The 19,156-nt window shown below is 44.9% G+C and overlaps 1 protein-coding gene across 1 annotated transcript in view; it reads left to right on the forward strand.

Moving 5' to 3' along the window:
* Positions 1 to 19,156, forward strand: part of LOC115137323 (protocadherin Fat 1-like) — a 94,959-nt gene that overhangs the window by 33,432 nt on the left and 42,371 nt on the right. Inside the window, 3 exon segments of the mRNA XM_065024757.1 lie at positions 4,643 to 4,972; positions 6,334 to 6,550; positions 7,963 to 8,102. Coding sequence (XP_064880829.1) covers positions 4,643 to 4,972; positions 6,334 to 6,550; positions 7,963 to 8,102 — 687 coding nt within the window.

Consider the following 19,156-nt stretch of genomic DNA (forward strand, 5'->3'; position numbering starts at 1 on the left):
ACAAGTCTAGTTCATCCTTGGGAGCAATTTTCAAACGCCTGAAGGTACCACGTTCATCTGTACAAACAATTGTACGCAAGTATAAACACCATGCGACCACGCAGCTGTCATACCCCTCAGGAAGGAGACGCGTTCTGTCTCCTAGAGATGAACGTACTTTGGTGTATCCAGAACAACAGCAAAGGACCTTGTGACGATGCTGGAGGAAACCGGTACAAAAGTGTCTTTGTCCATAGTAAAGAGTCCTATATCGACAGAACCTGAAAGGTCGCTTAGCAAGGAAGAAGCCACTGCTCCACAACCGCCATAAAAAAGCCAGACTACAGTTTGCAACTGCACATGTGTACAAAGATCGTACTTTTTGGAGAAATGTCCTCTGGTCTGATGAAACAAAAATAGAACGGACCATCGTTATGTTTGGAGGAAAAGGGGGAGGCTTGCAAGCCGAAGAAAACCATCCCAACCATGAAGCATGGGGGTGGTAGTATCATGTTGTGGGGGTGCTTTGCTGCAGGAGGGTCTGGTGCACTTCACAAAACAGATAGCATCTTGAGGAAGGGAAATTATGTGGATATATTGAAGCAACATCTCAAGACATCTGTCAGGAAGTTAAAGCTTAGTTGCAAATGGGTCTTCCAAATGGACAATGACCCCCAACATACTTCTAAAGTTGTGGCAAAATGGCTTAAGGACAAAAAAAGTCAAGGTATTGGAGTGGCCGTCACAAAACCCTGACCTCAGTCCCATAGAAAATGTGTAGGCAAAACTGAAAGCGTGTGCGAGCAAGGAGGCTTATAAACCTGACTCAGTTACACCAGCTCTGTCAGGAAGAATGAGCCAAAATTCACCCAACTTATTGTGGGAAGCTTGCGGAAGGCTACCTGAAACGTTTGACCCAAATTAATCAATTTAAAGGTAATGCTACCAAATACTAATTGCGTACATGTAAACTGCTTACCCACTGGTAATGTGATGAAAGAAATAAAAGTTTAAATAAATCATTCTCTCTATTATTATTTTGACATTTCACATTCTTAAAATAAAGTGGTGATGCTAACTGACTTAAAACAGGGATTTTTTTTTTTACAAAGGATTAAATGTCAGGAATTGTGAAAAACTAGGTTAAAATGTATTTGGCTAAGGTGTATGTAAACTTCTGACTTCAGCTGTGTGTATATGTATGTGTCTGTATGTATTTTTGTTGTAGTTATAATGAATGATTTATATAATAACTTTACAGCTTTCATTTGATCTACTGCTCCATGGGAGCGAAAGATTTTGATTTTTTTTAAAGGGAAAAAAAGCAATTTGACGCAAGTACCTTTTGACCTAAATACTTTAGATGTGGGTAAGTGGTAACAGAGCTACGGTGACGCCTTTTGTCTCAAATGGCACCCTATTCCCTATGTAGTGCACTTCTTTTGACTAAGACCCATAGGGTGCCTTTTGGGACGAAGACCTTTGCTCCTAGCCTGGCCTCCTAGCAGAGTCTGGCTGGTAACCATAGCGACTTCAGAACCTGTGGATCAAGGGAAGCGGGGGGTGGTCGGGGGCTGGCTGACTGTGCAGGCCTTGTTTGCACCAGATGCCGTAAGGGGAGTTGGAGTGGATGGGGGGGGTTGGGTTATTATGAGGTGAGGGTTGGTAGGTGGTGGTGTGTGTGTACGTGCTTGCGTCTGTGCATATGTGCACATGCCAGTGTGTATGTGTGTGAGTGCCAGTAGGAGTGGGGGAGGTCTCTGAGTGAGCAAACGGCAGGCTCATCTTGGTGAGTGTGTGTCGGCTTCAGCGGCAGGGTGACAGGCCTGAGAACAGGGAGGGAGGGAGAGCGAGAGGAAACAACAAAGGAGATATGTTAGATATGCTCGCCCAGACCTGAAAGAGAGGCAAGTTGGATGTTCTGATCATAGGCCTATCTATACACCAACTTCACAAGTTCCTATAGTCTCAGCCACTTCCATGATTAATGCCTGTGTGTCTAGGCACTAACGTTTCACTAAAATCAGACTTGAGAGTTGTCCGCCATTTGACCAGGGCTTTGTCGCACAGGTGCAACAGTGCCAAGCGTAAACATTTGCTTACGAAAAGCCCGAGAACCATTGCGACACTGTCTTGACGTTGTTGTGACTGTCTGTCTGACAGACACAGAGACTGGCCTCTGGTAAAGACGTTGTTTTGAAAGAGTAGGATGTGCCGATGAGCAACTGTCTTGCAGGGCTTGGGAAGCGCGCACGCATGTACACTCACATACACCATGTCACTCACACACACACACACACACACAAACTCCCTCTCTCCCTCTGACAAGGTAAAAATCTATTGTTCTGCCTCTGAAAAAGGCAGTTAACCCTCTGTGCCCTGTACGGTATCACAGAGTTCAGTTTGTCTTTGTAATTGATGCTCCCGTCTTGTCTCTCCAGGCGCTCGGCATAATTACCATTCAGCCTGCGTCCCAAATGGCCTCCCCATTCCCTATTTAATGCACTACTTTTGACCGGAGGCCTGTGGGCCCCTGGTCGAAGGAAGTGCACTATATCGGGAATAGGATACCATTTGGGACGCATCACACATACAGCAGAGTTCACCTGTTAACGTTAGCCGGGTCCTCGTCTTCAGCTTTTTTCAATCCACTGCTTTGATTTCACAAAGGGAACCGGCAACGGTGGACAAAGTGTGTGTACACAATGGCACTCTATTCCCTGTATAGTGCACTACTTTTGAACAGGACACCTAGGGCTCTGGTCAAAAGTAGTGCACTACTTTAGATGTAGGGCACCATTTAGGACGCATGTAAAATATCATCAGAAACTGGGCCAAATGAACTCATCTGCTCGTAATGGCAATGTTCATTATAGAATATGAGAATACGGGCCAACGCACCGGCAACACTGCTCCCGAGAGGTGCATGTCGCCTCGAACTCGAATGGTCCTCGTCGTCCTATTTCATTAATTTTGTTCGGGCAAATAGCTCGGACTGCCTCGGACTGACTAGGCGTGGGGAAACAAAAACAAATTATGCCACTTAATCGTCGCTGCTAGTGCCAAATAGAGTGAGACCACCAACCCCCCAAGTGATTTTGCTGTAGCGCCGAGCAGATGGTTTTAAATGACTGTTGTTCAGCTCTCTATTTTTATTTCTGACGCTTTGAGATAGATAGACGAAACCCCAGTTCAGTTTCCCAGTTAGTCAGAATGTTTAAGTGTTGTGTTTTGTTTGGGTCAGCTAAGCTTATTGCTGACTGAGTACTTTAAGCTGTCTCGGCTGTGCATTTCATTTGAAAGATTAGACATCATTCAGATATTAAGCCAGGCCAAATTAACAAAGTGTTTAAACAGTTCCAACTACCAAGTGTTAAAACTACTGTTAAAACTAACCCGGCAATTTGTAGGCTGTAGGGTTTCATTATTATTTTGGAACTATTTTCCAAACAATTGTTTCTCCCTTGGCTTTCCAAAGGGGTGAACACATCATGCCACTGGTGTGTTTTTGTTGTCATTGCCTGGTCTCTGATCAGTTTGTGCCACATGACAATTACCGTAGGAGTTGGCAAGACTTCACAAACTGATTTGGGACCAGGCTGGAGTATGATACCTAATAGTTATATCACTGTGAGGAAGGAAACATCCAAATAGATGAAAAGCAGTTTGTCCTCCTTGTGCCTGGTTGGATGGTGATACATGTATCAAGTAAACCCATTTAACAGAATATGCAGTTTTTGGAGCACTATGGAGACATTGCTCACCAAGGAGACTGGGTCTGCTACATCTCCCAAATAACGACGAGTCTCATTCCTCTGCGGCAGAAAAAGCAAAGCGAGTGTGGTCTTTTGGACCGTCTTGTTGCGCTTGTCTCAGAGAGTAAAAGGCAAAACTGTGACTTGCCTCTCGCATTCATTGAATCCATTCACCGTATAAAAAAAACCGAACGGCTGAAAGGGAAAGAAAGAAGGTAAAGGGAACAATTCAATTTCAATAAGCGAGCGAGTGAATAAACAGCCTGTTCCCTTTGCATATTGGTTCCCGGAAGCACAGCGTGGGTCTTTGAATAAGATGACTCGCTAATCTCGGGGAGGAATTGCTTCAATTTTGGCAGCCAATTTACTAACGGAGAAACATTTGTGTGTACAGCAATGAAATGAGGTGCGGGGGGGTGAAGAAAGTGAGTTTGACTATTTTACCTCCGCTCTCTTATATTAATTCAAGGCCTTTGAATAAGGAACGTCCTCAATCAAACGGTAGAGCTCCTGTCATTACATATTCAAGAGATGCAGAGCTTACTGCTTACACATACGCCATTATTGCCAGGCCCCCTTTCCTCTGCACTATATGCAGTGTTTGGCTAAACTGGTTTCGAACATGGCTTTAATTGGAAAAGTTTACGTGACAAATCTTCCCAACGTTACATGAGTATGTGGGACACAACGTCAGAATGTGAAATGTGGTGACGTTCTACTATTGACTGTTGGCCTTAACACTTAATTCACAGAAATAAGTTGACAGCTTTGCGTTTCCCTCTTTTCCCTCTATTTCCATATTTTCCCCTATTTTTTTCTTCTTCTTCCAATCGTATTAAAGTCACAGTCAACATAGTTCCCACACTCCCATTCTAATTCCATGTTTTCCCCCAACTTTTCCCTAATAGATCACCGTCACCGACCACGGGGTTCCCGCCAAATCCACCACGGTCCGCGTCATCGTCAAAGTCCTGGACGAGAACGACAACCGGCCACAGTTCCTGGAGAAGATCTACAAGATCAAGCTTCCGGAACGGGAGAAACCAGAAAAGGACCGGGCTCTGAAGCGGGATCCTGTGTACCGGGTGATCGCCTCGGACCGCGACGAGGGGGCCAACTCTGAGATCTCGTATTCCATCGAGGAGGGAGATGAGCATGGGAAGTTCTTCATCGAGCCAAAGACTGGTCTGGTGTCGTCCAAGAAGTTCTCCTCTGCCGGGGAGTATGACATCCTCACCGTGAGTAGCCTAGCGCATTTGGATTCGTAGTTTGTATACTCTGGATTTTTCGTGAGGAAATTCCTCCACATTTTATACTGAACAAACATATAAACGCTACATTTTACTGAGTTAACAGTTCATATAAAGAAATTAGTCAATTGAAATGCATTCATTAGGCCCTAATCTATGGATTTCACATTATTGGGCAGGCGCGTAGGCCCACCCACTTGGGAGCCAGGCCCACCCACTTGGGAGCCAGGCCCAGCCAATCAGAATGAGTTTTCCCCCACAAAAGGGCTTTATTACAGACAGTTTCATCAGATGGGTGGCTGGTCTCAGATGATCTCTCAGGTGATGAAGCCGGATGTGGAGGTCCTGAGCTGACGTGGTTACACGTGGTCTGCGGTTGTGAGGTCCGTTGGACGTACTGCTAAATTCTCTAAAACGACGTTGGAGGCGGCTTATGGTAGAGAATTGAACATTAACTTCTCTGGCAAAAGCTCTGCAGTCAGCATGCAAATTGCTAGCTCCCTCAAAATGTAGACATCTGTGACATTGTGTTGTGTGACAAAACTGCACATTTAAGAGTGGCCTTTTATTGGACCCAGCGCAAGATGCATCTGTGTAATGATCATGCTGTTTACTCAGCTCCTTGATATGCCACACCTGTCAGGTGGATGGATTATCTTGGCAAAAGAAAAATGCTCACTAACAGGGATGTAAACAAATGTGTGCACAATATTTGAGAGAAATAAGCTTTTGGTGCATATGGAACATTTTTAAGATCTTTTATTTCAGCTCATGAAACTTTACATGTTGCACTTTATATTTTTGTTCTGTATAGTTGGGGAGAAGTTGCTTAGGATTTTATTTAGCTTAAATGCCAGTGTTTTAGAGAATTACTTGACAAATCATTTACTTTTACATTTCCAATGTACCTGCCAAATTGCATTTGTTGATAACCTTTTGATGCTTAGGATAGTCACAGTATTTTTACGTTGTAGTACTTTTGGGCCAATGTTGCCTGTGATAGATTTATCTCACATGACACAATAAGCTCCACCGACACCTGTTTAACGGGGAACGCCATGGTAACAGGTGTTCTGCTCTGTTGTTGTTTTTCCCCATGTGGGCTGGCTGACCGTTCTTTGACCCCCTTTGCCTATTTGTCTCTGTCTCTCACTATTTCTCTCTCTCTCTTGCTCTCTCTCTCTCGCTCTCTCTTGCTCTCTCTCTCTCTCTCGCTCTCTCTCGCCCCCCCCTCTACCTGTGTTTTACTTGAAGTATTTAAATTCATGCTTTTAAGTGCTCTCCTCTGGGAGTCCAATGCATCTTGTCGTATCATTTTGTTACTCAAATCGATTCATTCCCTCGATCAGATCAAAGCGGTGGACAACGGACGCCCCCAGAAGTCGTCCACCTGCCGGCTGCACATCGAGTGGATCCCCAAGCCAGAGGTGGCGGCCGGCGCGCGCCCCCTGGCCTTCGAGGAGCCCCCCTTCTTCTTCTCGGTGATGGAGAGCGACCCCGTGGCGCATATGGTGGGGGTCATCACCACGGAGACGTCGGACACGCCCGTCTGGTTCGAAATCACAGGTGAAGCCTTGACGAGTGGGCGCAGGGGTTTTGTTTTAGGTTGTGTGTGTGGGTGGGTCTGTGCATACGCGCAAGGGTGTGTATTTGTTTAAGTTGAGTGCATTCTAGAAGGAGATTCATCTAGTTTTATAGTCAAGGGAAGACATCCCCGGCATAGATTCTTGTAGCATTCTTCTTAGCACTAACCCTAGCAAGCGAATGTAAGTGTGTAGCCTACAAACCCCAAAACCTACAAACCTATACACAGTTTTTTCTCTCCTTTCTCACTGTAATAATGGAATCTCTAATGGGGACCTCTTTGCACGGTGACTGTTAACATCTCTGCTGCATAAACTCTTCCTGACATTTCCTGGATGTACTTCTCCCCCCTCCCCTTCTTCTAACCAACGTTTGACTGACACCTCTCTCTCTCTTTTTTCTATGTTCTCTGCTTCTCTGCTTCTCTTCTTTTCTCCTTTGGGAATGTCTCTCTCTCTTACTGGATTTGGTTTGTCCAGAAGGAGACATAGAGGAAGTCTTTTACATCGTTCAGATGGCTTGCGACCTCAACTGTACGGCGGAAGGTAGATCTGCCGTAATGGGATCTCTCTACTGTCATTGGCTGTATTAAGTGATCTCTCTAATACCATTGGTTGTATTAAGAGGTCGTTGACTGTGATGTCTGTCACGCAGACCTGGGTTCAAATACTATTTGGAATTGTTTAAACTACATTAGCTGTGTTGCCTGGCTTAATAGTCCAATGGGGTAGTCCCAGCAGCGCAAACCCCGCCCATCTGACGCTCCGTGCAGGCTAGAGCAAACGCTCAAAAGTATTTGAACGATTCCGAATAGTGTTTGAACCCAGTTGTGCTGTCACGTGCCCGTGGTTGAACTTGTGCATCGTTTCCGTCGTTCTTGTGATCGTGTGACAACCGATTTACATAAACACATATACCGCACATGAACATGAACATACGGCTCCATTATTGTATACCTACCGTATGTGTTTCATTTGTGGAATCTATTGCCACATGCAGCTAACGGTATGTGCTTGATGTATACACATCGTACCACTTTCACGTATGGTTCCCTAATGAGCCTGGAAAGTTAACATGACCACCGGGAAACGTATTCACATTGTTGATGCATAGCGCTTCTGTATGTATCAACAATAGGGATTGTGTTGCTTATTATATTGATATAAGCAACCGTACGGATAATATACACATTATTATGCATGGATTACACACAGCTGATGTATAAGGGCCTCTAGAATTACGCCACGGCCAAACCTGAACCGTATGTCACTGTTAGCTTACCTAGCTCCAGTGCTGCGTCATCGTTTAAACAGGTGATGATCAGCCCCACTCTTTTCCTGTCCATTTGAATTGTGCGCCCCGCCCTAACCCTTCCCCTCCATCGTTTCCACCAGGTGGGAACTACGACAGCCGCTTTGACGTGGGCAAGGCCAGCGGGACCCTGATCGTGGCGAGGCCCCTCGACGCCGAGCAGATATCCAATTACAACCTGACAGTGGAGGCAACGGACGGCACCCGATTCGTCAGCACCCGGGTAATTGGAACGTTTGTTGGTGGCGGTAGAGTTTGTCACGGATCCTATGAGGTGGGATGGAAAAGGGATAGATTGTGGAAACATTCATGGGAATGAGATGTTGGGTCTGCTTAAGACGGAGAGTTCCTGTGGCGTGTCCAGAGGTTTGGATGGTTTTGGCTGTTACAGATCATTGCAAGGCTTGTCACTATGGACAAAAAGAGGATTTATTTTTGTGTGTTTTCGGGAGGAAAGGATTATGGAAACATTTCTGAAATGAAATGGTAGAGCTAAGTTTGCATGAGGGTTCCCATTGCATTCTGTCGTTTTGGATGCTTGTGTTTTCATGGCTTTATTCTCCCTTAAATAGTGCATAGTGGCTTCCCTCACAAAATCCAGAAAATAGATTGTGGAAACACACAGACAGACAGACAGAGACAGACAGACAGACAGACAGACAGACAGACAGACAGGCAGACACAGACAGACAGACAGGCAGACACAGACAGACAGACAGACAGCAGACACAGACAGACAGGCAGACAGAGACACAGACACACACAGACAGACAGACACAGACAGACACACACACAGACAGACACACAGACAGACAGACAGACAGGACAGACGAGGGGGTAAAGCAAGGAGGTGGGTCTTGAGTGAGGTCAGAAATTCCGTGCACCCATCCATCTCCTGTTTTTGATTAGATTCGCGGGTGGGTCAACACCTCACCGGGTGTACTCCAGGTGCTCGCTTTTCCAAACTTTGCCCCTAACGTCATACCATGTGCTTGGCGGACATTCCTTCTTCTCTCTGTCCACATCTACCGTCCCGAATGGAATACTATTCACTGTATAGTGCACTTTATAGGGAACAAGGTTCCATTTGGGACACCGGCCAGGAGCGTTCTTGGCAGACCAGCTCCGGGATTCTTCCATTGTCTCATTCCTGAAGGGCTGAGGAGCGAGGGAGGAAGAAAGAGAGGGCGGGAGGAACGGTGCCTGTCTAGCCAGGCGCTTTTTAAAAAGTGTGCATTCCACAGACCCGTGTCTGCAGTTACACCCCTCCTTACCCCTCGCTGATCCTTCTCTCTCGCTCTCTCTCTCTCTCGCTCTCTCTCTCGGGAGACATGAAAGTGCATTGAGTTCTCCTGAAAAGGCTAAAGAAAAGTGCAGGTCCACACCACATTCTTTTATCCAGAGATTAACATTCTCTTGAGGTTAGAAGCGGACAGAGCTGTAAGGGTTTTATAAAAATCCGCAATTAGTCACCTCCAACTCATGGCAGATTCATAATGATATTGCTGTTAAAAGTGAAATTGTTAACATGTTGGCCTTTCTGTTTCCCATCCAGAGTCCAGACCGGGTTTCAAACAGTATTTGTTTACTTTCAAAGTGTTTCATTGTGCCTGCCTGGTGACAGGTTTGCTCTTTTGGGACTATCCTATTCGTTCCGTTGCGCCAGGCAGGCTCAATAAAAGTATTTGAATGAAAACAAACACTATTTCAACCCAGGTCCCTATCCATATCCATAGTCACTGTCTCAGGCCTATGGAACTCTGGGAAAATTCAAAGTGTTCTGTGCCTCTTCTCAAAAGCATTCAGAGATCCGTTGTGGATGAAAAAAGCAACAACTCTACTTGTTGTCTCTGCCTGTGAATAGAGCCTTTTATCATGTGGCCCTGTGCTCCACCGAGCCCCTGTCAGCCTGCTGGGTTGGGGCGGCGAGGCGGGCGGCGGTGTTTTCCACAGCCCGCTGACGGAAGCGTCGGCTAAATGGAGGCTTCAGATTCGTCACAGAGCACCCTATTGTCGTGTGGAGAGTGAGAGAGACACACACACACAGGCAAATGCGCACACAGATTCTCTCTCGCACGCGCACACAGATACAACTACAAACATGCTTGCATATGTGCACACTCACATATATACACACACAAATACAGTACCAGTCAAAAGTTTAGACACACCTACTCATTCCAGGGTTTTTCTTTATTTTTACTATTTACTACATTGTAGTATAATAGTGAAGACATCACAACTATAAAATAACAAATATGGAATCATGTAGTAACCAAAAAAGTGTTAAACAAATTAAATATATTTTAGATTTTTCAAAGTAGACACCCTTTACCTTGATGACATCATTGCACACTTTTGGCATTTTCTCAACCAGCTTCACCTGGAATGCTTTTCCAACAGTCTTGAATTAGTTCCCACATATGCTGAGCACTTGTTGGCTGCTTTTCCTTCACTCTGCGGTGCAACTCATCCCAAACCATCTCAATCGGATGGAGGTCATGTGATTGTGGAGGCCAGGTCATCTGATGCAGCACTCCATCACTCTCCTTCTTGGTAAAATAGCCCTTACATAGCCTGGAGGTGTGTTGGGTCATTGTCCTGTTAAAAAATAAATGATAGTCTCACTAAGCGCAAACCAGATGGGATGTCGTATCGCTGCAGAATGCTGTGGTAGCCATGCTGGTTAAGTTTGCCCTAAATCCTAAATAAATCACTAACAGTGTCACCAGCAAAGCACCCCCACACCCTCACACCTCCTCCTACATGCTTCACGGTGGGAACCACACATGCGGGGATCATCCGTTCACCTACTCTGCGTCTCACAAAGACACGGCGGTTGGAACCAAAAATCTCATTCTGACTCATCAGACCAAAGGACCGATTTCCACTGCTCTAATGTCCATTGCTTGTGTTTCTTGGCCCAAGCAAGTCTCTTCTTCTTATTGGTGTCCTTTAGAAGTGGTTTCTTTGCAGCAATTCGACCACGAAGGCCTGATTCACGCAGTCTCCTCTGAACAGTTGATGTTGAAATGTGTCTGTTACTTGAATTCTGTGAAGCATTTATTTGGGCTGCAATTTCTGAGGATGGTAACTCTAATGAACGTATCATCTGCAGCAGAGGTAAATCTGGGTCTTGCTTTCCTGTGGCGGTCCTCATGAGAGCCAGTTTCATCATAGCGCTTGATGGTTTTTGCAACTGAGTCTGAAGAAACTTTCTTAGTTCTTGACATTTTCCGCATTGACTAACCATGTCATAAAGTAATGATGAACTGTCGTTTCTCTTTGCGTATTTGAGCTGTTCTTGCCATAATATGGACGTGGTCTTTTACCAAATAGGGCTATCTTCTGTATACCACCTTTACCTTTTCACAATACAACTGATTGGCTCAAATGCATTAAGAAGGAAAGAAATTCCACAAATTAACTTTTGACAAGGCACACCTGTTAATTGAAATGCATTCCAGGTTACTACCTTAAGCTGGTTGAGAGAATGCCAAGAGTGTGCAAAGGTGTCATCAAGGCAAAGGGTGGCTTCTTTTTTAAATTTGTTTAACACTTTTTTGAGTCACTACATGATTCCATATGTGTTATTTCATATTTTTTGATGTCTTCGCTATTATTCTACAATGTGGAAAATAGTAAAAAATAAAGAGAAACCCTTGAACGAGTAGGTATGTTCAAACTTTTGACTGGTACTGTACATGCTTACATATGCACACCCACACACACTCCTTATGATCTTGGAGGAGAATTGACTTCAGCAGACACCTCCTCCATTTCCCTCTGTCCCAGTCCATACAGTGACTTATTAATCACATTTAGTCAAGTTTAGAAGACACGTCCGAGGAAATATCAGGTATCGCTGATTCCCTGATCAGTTCTTTCCTTGGCCAGAGAGTGAGTCTCAAATGGCACCCTATTCCCTATGTAGTGCATAGTCCACAGGGCTCTGGTCAAAAGTAGTGCATTTTATAGGAAAAAGGGTTGCATTTGTGACGCAGTCGTGTTTTTGACCAGTTGGACGGCGATACAAAGGGGGGAAATGACATAACACAGTTAGTCACGGCGCTGACAGTGTTCAAAGGCTCGGGGGCGCCCCGTTTTTTCAAGTCACCCCTCGTTACCGCGAGGGGTGTGTGTGAAGGCCTTTGTAGAGCCGAACCCTCTTAGTTAGACATCAGAGAAAATCAGTGGCAGGCCGCTGGTGAGCACACATACAGGGAATATGGGTTGTGTGTGTGTGTGTGTGTGGGGGGGTTCTATGTGTGGAGAGAGCTTTAGGGGTGTCTGTGTATGGAGAGAGAGAGAGAGAGAGAGAGCATACAGAATATGAATCGGGTCAATTGGACGTTCACATGTTTTCCGTAGTTTTGACAACTATTCGCTCTCCGTCTGCTCATATTAGTAGCAGAAACAAAGTATCTGTGCCCGTCAACACTTTTGCCATTGTACTCACACACAACAGACAGGTAGCGAGAGAGAAGTGAATCTAGGCCACACTGGACCAACAGAAAAACAATTCTGTCGCAAGCTCTGTTGATTTAAATTATGTAAGATAATCAGTTTTACCGTTCTGTTTAATCTTTAGAAGGGATTTTGAAATACATTGTCCCCCAGGATTTGTCTGCTTTATTAAGTTCAATATTCTGTTTCAGCTTTTTAAAGATTGGCGATGAGTCAATGGAGATGACAGAGTAATTGACTTTGTGGATAACCCCCAAATAAGACCTACTTTTGTGAAGTTGCTTGTAAACCGAGTGGAAGGAAAAAAACAGCAGAACACGCCAAACAACAAATGAAATATACAAAGGGATGTTTTGGGTACTTTATTTTCTGTGACGGGAGGTGTGCTGTTTAGCCTGTGGCCGGGAGTATGCCGTTGGTTTAGTCGAAACGGAACACACAAAGTTTCACTTATCTTCTCCTTCAAATCAAAGTCATGTGGTGTCTGCCTCTGCCAGACTAGCTGGCCTATTTTCTTTCTTTCTTCCTCTCTCCTCCCTTCTTCCTCTCTCCAAGGAATGCGTTTGTTTGTTTTCTCCCTCTTTCTTTCTTTTGCTCTCTCTCTTTCTGTTTCTGTCAGTCTATCCATCTCTCACTCTTTCCCGCTTTCCATTCCCTTTCTCTCTCCCTCTCTGTTCCCTTCCAAATTCGAGGTTCTCCCTCCCTCTCAGTCCCACCATGCACAGATCATTGTTATTCTTTATTCTGTTGAGGGAGAATAAAGCCTAAACAAGAAACACTGAACCTCTGTTGGCTGTGTTCAGTTTTAATCCTATTTTGAGAGGCATGTAGCTACAGGTTGGACCATGCCAACATCCCGGACCCAAAAACCTGCCACCTGGCAGGGGGGCATCATAGCCCGCCTTACCCGGACATGGTGCCCGCTGAGGGCGGTGCCGTTTTTCTGCCTCACGTGTACCATGTTGAACGCCACGCACGGGTCTGCATTAGAGGTCTGTGTGGGGGAGGTGGGATCTCTTTTCTTATCTGGCACCATTTTACCTTTCTGTCCCTCTCGGAAGTTGCTGGCTGGCTCTCGCTCGTGGTGTTGTTTGTTGTGCGGTTGACCTAGGCTTTATATGCCTGTTCCAGCTGACTTGTTCCTAGCTCTCTGACTGGCCAAGTGGCACCATAGTGAAGTAAAGTGTTTGTGTGGTGTTCTGTGGGAATCTGTCTGTCTTTCTGTCTGTCTTCTCTCTCTTTCCTGTCTGCCTGCCTATACCTACCTACCAAACGACCTGTCTGTCTGCCTCTGTCTGTCTGTGTCTTGTCAGCTGATCCAAGGCAGGGGCGGAGCAACATTCCATCCTGGGCACCTCATCGGCAGTGAGCGGTGCCAGCCAGGCAGCCCAGGCAGGCCACCCCCTTCCATTCCTTTCTCCTGCCTCCTTGCCAGCCCCACATGCCATCCTCCTGCTCTGCAGTAGTGTTTCAGGCCGTTCTGTCCATAATTTTTCCATCTTTCTCTCTCTTTCACTTTCCATATATATCCTCTGTCTGTCTCATTCCTCACTTTCTCTCTCACTGTTGCTGTCCGTTTTCCCCTCTCGGTGTTTGTTCTCTTGGAGCCATCTGTTCCCCTCTTTCTTCATATTTGAGTTATTATGTATTTATCTTTCTTTCTTTCTCTCTTTCTCTCTCTCTGTGATTCGGGCTCTCCTCACAGCCGTTTTCTCCCTTTCAAAAATCCTCTCTCCCTTTCTACAGTTGAAGTCAGACGTTTACATACACTTTTTACATACACAAATTTCCTGTTAACAAACTATAGTTTTGGCAAGTCGGTTAGGACATCTACTTTGTGCATGACACAAGTAATTTTTACAACAATTATTTTACTTATAATTCACTGTATCACAATTCCAGTGGGTCAGACGTTTACATACACTTAGTTGACTGTGCCTTTAAACAGCTTGGAAAATTCCAGAAAATAATGTCATGGCTTTGGAAGCTTCTGATGGGCTAATTGACATAATTTGAGTCAATTAGAGGTGTACCTGTGGATGTATTTCAAGGCCTACCTTCAAACTCGGTGCCTCTTTTAGAAATCAGCCAAGAACCAGACCTCCACAAGTCTGGTTCATCCTTGGGAGCAATTTCCAAACGCCTGAAGGTGCCACGTTCATCTGTACAAACAATTGTACGCGAGTATTAACACCATGGGACCACGCAGCTGTCATACCGCTCAGGAAGGAGACGCGTTCTGTCTCCTAGAGATGAACATACTTTGGTGCGATAAGCGCAAATCAATCCTAAAAAAACAGCAAAGGACCTTGTGAAGATGCTGAAGGAAACAGGTACCATAGTATCTATATCCACAGTAAATCGAGTTCTATATCGACAGAACCGGAAAGGCCGCTCAGCAAGGAAGAAGCCACTGCTCCAAAACTAGCATAAAAAAACAGACTACGGTTTGCAACTGCACATGGGGACAAAGATCGTACTTTTTGTACAATTCCTCTGGTCTGATGACACAAAAATATAACTTTTTGGCCATAATGACCATCATTATGTTTGGAGGAAAAAGGGGGAGGCTTACAAGCTGAAGAACACCATCTCAACCGTGAAGCATGGGGGTGGCAGCATCATGTTGTGGCGGTGCTTTGCTGCAGGAGGGACTGGTGCACTTCACAAAATAGATGACATCATGAGGAAAGAAAATGATGTGGATATATTGAAGCAACATCTCAAGACATCAGTCAGGAAGTTATAGCTTGGTCGCAAATGGGTCTACCAAATGGACAATGACCCCCAACATACTTCTAAAGTTGTGGCAAAATGGCTTAAGGACAACAAGGTCTAAGTATTGGAGTGACCGTCACAAAGCCCTGACCTCAATCCCATAAAAAATTTGTGGGCAGAACTGAAAATGCGTGTGCAAGCAAGGAGGCCTACAAAGCTGAGTCAGTTACACCAGCTCTGTCAGGAGGAATGTGCCAAAATTCACCCAACTTATTGTGGGAAGCTTGTGGAAGTCTACCCGAAACATTTGACCCAAGTTAAACAATTTAAAGGCAATGCTACCAAATACTAATTAAGTATGTAAACTTCTGACCCACTGGGAATGTGATGACAGAAATAAAAGCTGAAATAAAACATTCTCTCTGCTATTATTCTGACATTTCACATTCTTAAAATAAAGTGGTGATCCTAACTGACCGAAGGCAAGGAATATTTACTAGGATTAAACTGCAGGAATTGTGAAAAACTGAGTTTAAATGCATTTGGCTAAGGTTTATGTAATCTTCCGACTTCAACTGTATATCTTTCTCTTCATCCTTCAATCTGTCATATATCTCCATTCGCCGTCTCAGTCCCAATCTCGTTGCCTTGAGTCCCCCAGGAAGGTATCGAGAGAGAGAGAGACATCTCTCTCCTTTGCCGTCTTTTCAACCGCCAGTCACACTGCATCATTCAGATTCGGGGGTACTGCCCCTTTGAAGTGTCTTGAAGAAGCTATATGTTTTCCTCCCTGAATGTGTGTTTTTCAAAAATAGACAGATGGATGGATGATAGTGGACATTCGTCTTTTGCTCTGTCTGGCCCCCCCCCCCACCCCCTCCTCCTGTAGACTCAGATGGTGGACGGTTGAGCGGATAGGAGCGGACACTCGTCTGGGTTCTTTTTCTATAGCTTTTTCCCAGGCCCAGCCGCTTGTGAAGGTCCCTCCTTTTACTCGCTGCGCTATCTGCCACCGTCCAGATTGAAACGCATTGTATAGGGGCTCAAGTCGCATTGGTGGGGTGTGAGCGCGCGGGGACCTTAGGCAGTGTGACGTCTGGCGTGACATGAAACGAGGCGCCTAGAGAGAGAGAGAGACTGGTGGGCTGCCAAGAGGGTCCGATCCATAACACAAACTCCACTGGGGACCCCTTTAGGGTCACACCGAGGACAGTTTCAATAAGTATCTAGACAGGGCCGTTAGGTTCTCTAAAAATAACTTTCAGAACTCCAAATTCATTCAATGTCTAAATGTATAGGCCTATTTATTTTCTAAGACAACATCACATATTGTAAGCAAGCTAATGCCAGATGACGAGAGATGATTGACATTGGGAAAAGAGTGTCTTCTCGGGCCGATCAGAGCCAATGATGTAAATATGTTAGCTATAATGTTGAAACCGACTTGTTTTTTTTAACTTGATGTGAGGTTGTTCTGCTGCTGACGTCTGCCTGTTACTAAGAAGCAGTCAAGTTTTCCCCGTTCTTTGTCCCTAAAATTGAGGGATACACATATAGCTGTACTCCCCAATGCTTGTATCTGTGAACCCAGCCAGCCCTGCCAACCCCACAGCACACGACAGATTGTGAATGTTATCGCACCCGTCAGATTAGGCTATATTTGTCTCCTGCATTCTGCTGGCAGTGCTTTCTATGCTCTCATTGCTGTCAAGAGGTACCAACGGACATTTTTGACGGCGTGGAAGAGCTGAGGTTCTGGCAGTGAGAGAGTTGCCTATTTGGGTCCTCTTGAGTACGATTCATACTATAGGCCTGACCGCCGACATCGCTCGTCCTAATATTTCTTAATTCCTGTCTTTTACTTTTAGATTTGTGTCTGCATTGTTCGATATTACTGCCCTGTTGGAGCTAAGAACACCAGCATTTCAGCGACACCCGCAATAACATCTGCTAAATATGTGCACGTGACCTTTGATTTGATTTGAACCGTATCGCCTCAAATATTCTGTTATCACATGGTATTTTATAGCGTACGACTATGGTGGATGTGCAACCAGGCCAGCCCGGTATGGCTCAGCTCGGCTTGGCCCTATATAGTGGGATTCAGGTGTATGAGTTCCAGCCGGATGTGTGTCATTCTCATGTGGGACACTGCCCCCTGGTGGCTGGCATCCAGGGGTGTCTAATCTGTGTTTTCCTTTGTTCTGCCATGGAAAAGCCCCCGCCGGGCCAGCTGCCGCCACAGCCATTCCGTGGGCTTGTCCTAATCCCTGGTCGGAAGTCCAGTAGGCGAGTGGCTGATGTTGATAAAACAAGACTCGATGGAATTTTACAGTTTTAGGGACCAGGGATGTGATGCTTTGTATGAAATAGGGGGGAAACTTCCACATTGCCAATTGAGGTATTGTGGCAAAAGGTCTGTCTTTGTATGGAAAATGTATTTGTACGATGCTGTGTGATGGAAATACACACCGGCACTTTTATCAGAGGTTGTGTGCATAAATGTACAGTGCATTTGGAAAGTATTCAGACCCCTTGACTATTCACACATTTTGTTAAGTTGCAGCCTTATTCTAAAATTTATTAAATTTTGTTTGTTTTTTTCGTCATCAACCTACACACAATACCCCATGATGACAAAGCAAAAACATCATCAAGGATCTCTCTGTACTTTGCTCTGTTCGTCTTTCCCTCGATCCTGACTAGTCTCAGTCCCTGAAAAATATCCCCACAACATGATGCTGCCACCACCATGCTTCACCGTAGGGATGGTGTCAGGTTTCCTCCAGATGTGACGCTTGGCATTCATGCCAGTCTTCAATCTTGTTTTCATCAAACCAGAGAATCTTGTTTCTCATGGTGTGATAGCCTTTAGGTGTCTTTTGGCAAACTTCAAGTGAGCTGTCATGTGCATTTTACTGAGGAGTGGCTTCTGTCTGGCCACTCTACTATAAAAGCCTGATTGGTGGATTGCTGCAGAGATGGTTGTCTTTCTGAAAGGTTCTCCCATCTCCACAGAGGAACCCTGTAGCTCTGTCAGAGTCACCATCGGGTGTTTGGTCACCTCCCTGACCAAGGCACTTCGCCCCCAATTGCTCAGTTTGGCCGGGCGACCAGCTCTAGGAAGAGTTTTGGAGATTCCAAACTTCTTCCATTTAACAATGACGAAGGCTACTGTGTTCATGGGGACCTTCGATGCTGCAGAATTGTTTGATCCCTTCGCCAGATTTGTGCCTCGACACAATCCTGTCTTTGAGCTCTAAGGAAAATTCCTTCAACCTCATGGCTTGGTTTTTGCTCTGACATGCACTGTCAACTGTTGGGACCTTATATAGACAGGTGTGCACCTTTCCAAATGTTGTCCAATCAATTGAATTTACCACAGGTTGACTCCAATCAAGTTGTAGAAACATCTCAAGGATGATCAATGGAAACAGGATGCACCTGAGCTCAATTTAGAGTCTCATAGCAAAGGGCCTGAAATACTTATGTAAAGGTATTTCGGTTTTTGCTTTGTCAATTGAAGGAAATTTGAGGTAAAGGCTGCATAAATTCTATAGGCATATCCTCGTAAGGACCCGACCCATTTTTTTCTCCAATTTTCGCCTAATATGACATACCCAAATCTAACTGCCTGTAGCTCAGGACGAGGACATTCTTGATACCATTTGAAAGGAAACACTTTGAAATTTGTTGAAATGTGAAATGAATGTAGGAGAATAGAAACAGGATGCACCTGAGCTTAATTTCGAGTCTCATAGCAAAGGGTCTGAATAGTTATGTAAAGAAGGTATTTCTGTTTTTTTATTTTTAATACATTTGCAAACATTTCTTAAACCTGTTTTTTTCTCTGTCATTATGGGCTATCGTGTGTAGATGAATGAATATTTAATCAATTTTAGAACAAGGCTGTAAACCAACAAAATGTAGAAAAAGTCAAGGGGCCTGAATACTTTCCGACTGCACTCTATTTGCCCCCCAAAAATTGAAATCCCTATTAAAGTGTACCTCAATGTATTAGCAGATTTGTTTTCTTCATAATCAATCTTCCACTTTGAACTATGAAACCCTGCATTGTCGGTGTGATAAATA

The sequence above is a fragment of the Oncorhynchus nerka genome, linkage group LG11 (genome assembly GCF_034236695.1).
Source record: "Oncorhynchus nerka isolate Pitt River linkage group LG11, Oner_Uvic_2.0, whole genome shotgun sequence".
NCBI lineage: Eukaryota > Metazoa > Chordata > Actinopteri > Salmoniformes > Salmonidae > Oncorhynchus > Oncorhynchus nerka.